The sequence below is a fragment of the Pygoscelis adeliae genome, unplaced genomic scaffold (genome assembly GCF_000699105.1).
Source record: "Pygoscelis adeliae isolate BGI_AS28 unplaced genomic scaffold, ASM69910v1 Scaffold436, whole genome shotgun sequence".
NCBI classification, from domain to species: Eukaryota; Metazoa; Chordata; class Aves; order Sphenisciformes; family Spheniscidae; genus Pygoscelis; species Pygoscelis adeliae.
In genome coordinates, this window is record NW_008825051.1 from 1,263,961 (window position 1) to 1,272,082 (window position 8,122).

The 8,122-nt window shown below is 42.0% G+C and overlaps 1 protein-coding gene across 1 annotated transcript in view; it reads right to left on the bottom strand.

The window, feature by feature from the left end:
• FKBP15 (FK506 binding protein 15, 133kDa) overlaps window positions 1–8,122 on the bottom strand; it is a 39,708-nt gene that overhangs the window by 18,912 nt on the left and 12,674 nt on the right. Inside the window, 8 exon segments of the mRNA XM_009326387.1 lie at window positions 54–197; window positions 1,572–1,640; window positions 2,649–2,798; window positions 3,277–3,375; window positions 4,475–4,549; window positions 5,859–5,928; window positions 6,574–6,664; window positions 6,980–7,089. Coding sequence (XP_009324662.1) covers window positions 54–197; window positions 1,572–1,640; window positions 2,649–2,798; window positions 3,277–3,375; window positions 4,475–4,549; window positions 5,859–5,928; window positions 6,574–6,664; window positions 6,980–7,089 — 808 coding nt within the window.

Below are 8,122 nucleotides of genomic sequence, written 5' to 3' on the forward strand. Positions count from 1 at the left end.
ACCCAACAGCCACAAAGCAGATGTAAAATAAACGCTTGGCAGGAGACACTCACCCGCCTAACTTCCACCTCAAAAACTAAAGTAGAGTCTGGAGGGACACGGCCAGCCACTCCCTGAGCCCCGTAGGCCCATGCCGGAGGAATAATGAGATACCTTCGTCCTCCTTTCTTCATCCCCATCATTCCTTCTTCCCAGCCCTTTGGTTTTCAGACACACAACAAAAGAGAAAGCGAACAGTTTAATCAGTGACATTACAGTTTCTTTTAGTTACACTGATTAAGACTGCTTCAGGCACCAGTTATAGAAGATTCCAGAACACATATAGAGAGATTCTTGTAAAATCCTATTCGCTTTCAGCCTGCAGTACTAAACCTTTGTCTTACAACAAGCCATAATTGTCTTACAACATTAACTTAAGAATGAAGATGCAGCTCCCAACATCTTCATAATGAAATCAAACAGATACAGCAATCTCTAGCATGAAGGCTGGAGGCTTCCAAGGTCTCTGTACAGTTACAGATACCTGGTTCAAGTTTTAGATATCGTAACTTAAGCAGCTGTCACAGATGACACTGATATCCTGGAGAAAAGAACTGCATGCTGTGCTGTGTGCACAAGTTCTGCAGTTGCAGGTGGCTTGCAGGGCAGACAGCAGCGACCTCTCTCAGCATTCTGGGAAAGAACAGGGCTCCACGTCACTGAGAGATCACTTCTGAATTGCTGTGGTTAGATTTACAAAACACCCACAGAAAACAGTTGTAGTGAAGGATATTTAGAAATCAGAGCAATGCAAACTGTCAAATGGATGCCAGTATTTAACAGGATGACTACTACACCCAGGCAACATGCATAAGAAGATACATGTTAAAAAAATGAAGTAGAAAAATAGCGCATCTTCAGTAAAGGACAACTTGTAACAGGTCATACATGAATTACTCAGGTAATGGAAGTGACCTGAACAAAAGCATCTCCAATTCACAACCTGATTTTATAGAATAACGTAAGGGAGTACCACACCACCCAGACTGAAAAATTATTGCAGTCAAAACCCTCACAATTTGACTTAAGAGGGTAAAACCACTCTAGGCAGTATCTTTTACTAGACCATCCTAAAACTTGTCAGTTGTTTTCACCCTCCCATGCCCTTCTCCCAGGTGTTGTATCAGAGCTATCTGATGCTCTGCTTCTGAGGCACAATGAGGGGGGAGGAATCTGAAACTCTTCTCAAATTAAAATCTTCCTTTAGAGATAGGGTTCCCTGAGAACAAGGTAATGGATTAAGTGACTTCCAGAAAAACAAAGACAAGAACACCAAAAACCCCAGCTCTTGAAAACAGGACGCTTCCTTTTTACCAAATAGGACAACTTCTTTCTAACACTGCCACTGAGAAGGAGACTTGGCTATACTGTGCAAGTTAAGAAGAAAATAAAGTTTGAGTGAGTCACTGTTACAGAGCGTTTTCTATCAAATGAAACATGTAACAGAAATAGCATATATGAATCCTGAAGATCTTCAGTAATTCAAAGCTCTGAGACTTCAATTATTACAATGAAAGTGCCAGAAGTTCTACCTTGATGACCTTCCCAGATCCCAGCTTTAGCCGCAACAGCTTGTCTTTGTTAACATTTGAGTCAAACACCTAGAGAGTTGAACAAAAACACAAAATACACGGATTTCCCAACTGCTTCAAGATTCTGAACGCTACTTTACACATTCCATAAACTCTTACAATCTCTTATGTGCTATTTCCCATTCTGCTACTTCCAAAATTAATTCTCAACAGATGTAAGACAGAGCATGGCTAGAGCTTATAGTCCATTGCACAGTACAATTTCTTAAAGCAACTAATAGCTGGAGACTCAGACTTTAAAACTGCTTTGAGCTTGATGTTCAGGACAGGATTGGGCCAAGTAAACCACTACACAACAGGCTTCTATCAAGCAGCAAACAACTGTCTAGAAATTTTGTACATTAAACCAAGACATACGCAGCTGAACAACTGTTTCAGGAGATCAGAAGTAAGCTCTGCCTATATACCATTGGTACATAGAGAGAAGCATGCCAGGCAGACCAAGAAAAACAAAAAATCCCCTAAAGATGAAAAACAGAAAGCCCTTTTTTATAGCAAAAAAGGTTCAACTGCAAATGGATGCAAATGCAAAACCCTTTGCTGTGAATTTCACTAACAGTAAAACCAGCAGAAGTGTTTTAAAGGTGATGCTTTGAAACATCAAAGCATTTATTTTGCTTATTAGCAAACTGGATTGGACACAGCTGTAGAGGATGTAAAAGCAATCTCATTCTGTTAACATTTGGAGATGTGCTTTGTGTCAGACAAGGCCCTTCTTATCACTTCCTCAAGCCGTTGCCAAAGGAGCATAGCTAGCTTCGTTGTCCCTTCTCACCATTTTTATTAATATTAATGTGCGAGAGTGCCTATGAAAGTTAAAAACATCTCCATCACCTCCTCCTGAAGAGTAATGGAATCCCTTATTATTCTGCAGGTAACACATATGACCTCACTTATGGTGCCATAAGTGACTGAAAAAAATACCTGTAACATCAGCATCAATACTATGCTAAGCGTGGCAGGTTCCTTCCAGGGACTATCACACTCAGTATTAGGAGGTAGCAGAAGTGTCTTTACCTGTCCAAGCCCGTTGTTCTGCAACAGCCAACCCGTATAAGCAATCTCCAGAGAGTCTCCCGCTTCCACTCCCTGCCCTTCTCCAAGAAGGAGATCCTGGTAGAGGACTGAATCGAGCACTGGGGAGCTGTTGCATTTGGCAATGCATACCTGCAGAAGGAAAGCCTATCAATGTCTCCAGCCATTAAAACAGAGTGGCAAGTTCCACGGTGACTCATTACAGATCTGATCCATTTCTTACTGTACTGATCAAGCCCAGGTTATAGATGCACTTAAGAGGTGTTCCATGTTTCCTTGTGCTGAATTTTGCTGAGCTATGTAAGTCAATACCCTCTGCTCTACAGAACCGTTGGTCTTACAGTCCTTGAGAATCTCCATTAGAAATCCCATCAGAACTAACAGGCTCCCTGCCTCAGAGGCCTGTATCTAATGAACAGAACTCAGCCAGGCTCACTGCAGATCTGCCTCAATCACAGTCATGCAGATACTCAAAGCTAAACTTCAACGAAAAAGTACAACTCTGACTTAGAACCTTTCGGCAATAAGGTGCTCTCAAGAGATGCATCTTGATTCGTCTGTTGTTCTAAACAGGCCAGCAAGTCATACCTTGCACAGAGTAAGTAGTTACCTGTTTACTGAAATCCATCGCTGCCTTTTCTGACTCAAACATGATGGACCAGTTTTGTCTCTCATCATCATAGAAAGCACTGTAATTGTTGGGTTGAACCTGTGGGAAAGGAAATCAGTCCTATGTTACATGTGAAGAGATGCATTCAACTAAAATAAAAAAAGAAATCCACATCTAAAAGAAGCTTGAAGTAAGAGAAAGAATCCTGCTGTATTACTACCCAAGTTCAGAACACACAAATTAGCTTTTATTTATGTGCTCATTGTTGTGGAAGAATGATTGTAACTCAAATATTTGAGCAAATATTAAGTTCTTCAAAGATGCTGCAGCTTTCACAAGATGATGAAAGCTTTCACAAGCTTCTTTGAAGCTAGGTTTTATAATATATACTGAGATTTTTAAGTATAAGTAATCTCCTTTTTGTAAGTATTGATTATATTTAGACTTCCAGAATCAATTGGAGGAGTCCCTCTTTCCTCACTTCTAAAAATCCATGTACCACTATGTACCACTAGCTGAGTACATAACCCACTAATCTTCCAAAATGCGCTTATAAAACTAAACTAGCATCCTGGTCAGAAATTTGGACTGAAATTCTGTTTCAGAGTAGAATTCAAGAAATTTTATGTCACCTGATGACAAGCTAAGAGCAGCAAATCAACACATCAATTTTCTGTAAAACTGGCAGAAAACAGAACTTCCTAAGAGATCCCATTTTAGGACTTGAAATGCTCCAAATTGTTCATAGCAGGAAAATGCTGAGTGTCAAATTTCTGAGAGAAAACATTTCCTTGCTATCATTTCCTTCTGCTTGCTCAGTTGAATTCTCTCAGTCACTTAACTACAAATTAATAGCAAGAGGAATTTTGTTCTGTTTCTATCCATTGTAGGACCGCAAAACTCAAACCATCTCCTCTGTGATCTGGAGGTAATAACATACCTCCTACAGTGTACGAACTTGCATTATGAAATCTGCCAATGAAGTGCTCTGCAGAAGGCAGACGTAACAGTCTCTTGTGCAGTACACATTAGGAGGAGGAGCAGAACAGCGCTCCCAGTCACTGACACCTCTCGCTGTGTCAGTCAGATGTTTGATCTCAAAGGCTATAATTTAAGACTTAAGAAAGGATTTCAGAGTCAACTCCTGCGTGCTGTGAACAATACAGATCACTGGAAGCTTTCTCGTCCAGAGTCTTACCGTGAGTATGAAGCCTGGATGGATCCTTGCAGTTGCGATCTGTTGCTGCTGACTGATGTAAAGGAGGATCCTGTACTGGATTCCACAAGGAATTGGGCAGGGAAGAAGAACAAACAGCACAAACTCAAAACATCTTCAATTCTAATGTGCTTTGTCAAATTCTGAACCTAAGGCTGCAGAACTTATTTGCCAAATACACCTTGCAGCAGTACTTTTCACAGCAAAAATACTTAACACTGTATTTAACACAATTTTCTAACCTATTAAAAACCCTTGAAAATAGGCAAGCTTTATTTAGCTACAGGAATCAAGCAATTCAAACTAATTATTTTGCAATAAGCAAGATGCTTTAACTAATCCCACATTTTTTGCCGTTACTGTGTAAAAAGATGGTGCACTAACCCTTCAATACATAAAACTCATAATACATGGTATACAGGCATAAAACAATGTGAAAGATTGAGTAATAATAAGTTGGAGGGAGCTTTCCAAGTACTAAACAATGCAGATATAACATTATATTGACCTATTTGGCTCTACTAGACATGATCTAGTAAGGAAAAGTGCTTTCCTTTATGCACCTGTAGCAATGGCTTCTTCACACAGCTAGGTAGCCAACTGGAGTGATCCGCTAACTGTTCCCAGCTGGGCAGGCCGCGGTATTACAAAGGCAGCCTGAGAAAGGCTGAGTCAGCTTCCTTCTGCTAGCCCTGTCCTTCCCAGCTCCCCCACAAATGCCACACCTGAACACTTCTCAGATCAGCAACTCAGGAATTACCTTACTAAAATACTTTTTTTTTTTGTTCTTGCCAAAGCAGAAGCAACTTAGTGAGACAACGTGAATTGGGGGATGGGAAACACCATAAATACCAACATCAAGGACAGATCAGAGTATTCAAAGTATCTTTTAAACACACCAATTTACTGGGCACCCCAGTGCTGCGTTCTTAGATGAGTACTTGGGAAGGAAGGATTGGGGAGAAGAGATGTTTTTGATACCAAAATAACAAAACTTAAGCAAAGCATCCCTGTACTTCCAGACAAAATTTTGCTTTATATTGATTTCCACATGCACAGATGTCAAAGAGATTCTGAATAAATATCAAAGTCACTTCCACAAACATTAGAAAAGGTACAGCGCCTGAGACATTGCAAAATAAGTTGTAAGAGATCTTACAAGCTCACGGATTGCAGAAAAGAAAGATGTCAGCAAGGTAAATGGCTGAGCCATAAGAAAACCCAGGAGGGCAGTACGGGATAAGCAGCAGTGGAACTAAGACCTCCAACACAAAAAGCAAAGACATTCTGGTGGGCTCAGAGAAACACTGCCTCATACCAGCACACTCTCGGCATGAAAATGTTGAAGTAGTGAAGTGTTTCTCACCTCTTTAGTAGCATGGTTCCCCACTACAGCGGCTCCATACTTGCCTTGCTTCAAGTACCGCCCATTTGTACTGGAAGACAAGCGAGATACTCAGCTGCAGAACCGCCCCTGCCTCAGATTTCTCTCTACTGTTGCCGAGCTTTTCTTCCTTAGAGTTCAGGTCCCTTTCCTCATGCCTAAAACGTCAGGTAGTCTTTCTTAGCTTAAAGACACTACAACTTTCTTGCTTGCCCACAGATTACAGGACCATACATTATAGAGTTTGAGTTGAACACTGCTCTTTTCACGGAGCCAGGGCAAATGAGTTTTTACATGACGACAGTGTCAAATGGGCAGAGACTTTTACTGCTGTCACTCTATGCTCATGCCTCAGTTCTCCATGAGGGAACGTATGAGACATAAGCATCTGACAGAACCGCCTGGAAACAGTGCAAATGTCAGGCCAGCAGCCCAGGATGCAGTTCCCTGTAACAGCCAAATCCAGAACTTGCTATTTATTTGACAACTGCGTAACCCCGAGCTGCAGCACAATAACCGAAACTCTTTTTGAGCAGAAGCTTGCATCGACTTGTAGCATTTCTACCATGCAGACACACCTCTATAAGCAATGGTCTCTTCCCACTCATCCAAAAATATCTTCCCTTTACAATTAGGTCTTAACCTCTCAAAAACACAGACTCTAAAAGGTCATGCAGGAAACCACTGCTGCACTTACTATCGATAAGCATGAACCGCAGTGGCCACGAACACTGACGGTGCTCCTGAAGCTGCTGGGGCCACAGGAGCCTTCTGGGCTGCCTGACCTGCTGAAGAATAAAAAGCAGGAACACCTGTCAGTGATACAGAGCTGCCGCATTCGCTGGCCGGTGACAACGCCACGACACATTCCTTCCCCCAGGGAAAAAATAACTCCAGAAGAGAACGAAAAAACAGAGTGATATTCCAAAGTCACCAAAGGCCACTGGAGTAACCAGGTGCAGAAAGGGTACTAAAGGAAGAGAGTATCATTAAAGAAAAGCTAAGTGAATTCTTTGCCCTGCTGTTCTTCACAAAGGCCCCCATTCTCCCAGCAAGACACATGCTGCCACGTTTTTTCCCCATGCTCAAGCCCAGTTACTTGCCAGCTGCCGTTTGACCCTTCTTAGGCTGCTTTGGTGCAGTGTACTGGAAGAATTCATTTCCGTGGCTTGAGACTGTTTGATCCAGACCAAAGAGAGAGGCCAATCTAGCGCTAGAAAGAGAAACTAATTAATTCACCGTATTTAACACGGGCTTTACAGACAAGGAATACCATTAAGTTATTTAAAATATAAAGCATTTACCATCACTTTAAAGACAAAGGCATGCATGTTAAGTAGTTCTATACTCATTAGGCATTTAATTTTGAATAAGCAGAACTTGTGGATGGAGAGGCTGGGGTAAGCAGTACAACCGTGTTTCATTTCCTCAAAAGCTACTGTAAGGAACAAACAAGGACTGCAGCTACACCAAAAAAGGAGTTACTTTAAAGCAATGACTAGGACTACCCCCGTATGAAACAGCTGCTGAAAAAACTACGTGGAAACCGAGAGGGCACCATTCAGCACTAGAATTTTTCTTCTCAAAATGTCCTGGAAACTATTCTTCCATTAAGTTTTACAATGGCAGGGGCTCTTCCGTCAAAGGGCTGAAGGTTTAATGCTGCAGGCGAGCAGGTTATTCCTACAAGACACGTCGTTTGCAGTTTTACTGCTTTAAGCCCCTTTAGGCTCCCCTACCCCTGGTATCACGGGACAAGTGAATAACTCAAACTACGAAGCAGAACCCACAAAGAACACCACCGCTGTCAGTGGACCCGCAGCATTTTACATGGGATGCTTCAAAAAAAAATAACCATTTACCAAAACGAGAGAGGGTTAGCTTACAAGACTTGTTAAACAGAAGATCCTCGAAGGGGGTGGGGAGTTAGCGCAGCTGAAATTACGACTGCCGAGGAATTACAAGGGATCTTCGAGTGGCACCAAGTTATTCAGTTTTTTTACAAGGAAAACTGAACGTGCTACACGTTAAAACGACACCAAGAAAAGCTGAAAACTGCTGAAGGTGCTTGAAGTAGCCGTGCCTGTTTAAAAATCCTCCAACGTGGCACCTTCAGCACCTCCCGCTTATACCTTTATTTAAGTGAAAACCTGGGATTTCTTTCACCAGTCCCCTCCGTTACAAGCAGCGAGCCCCGAGCAGTCGCTCCTTCTCCTTCTGGAAGGGCTCGTGAAGGAAACCCTGCC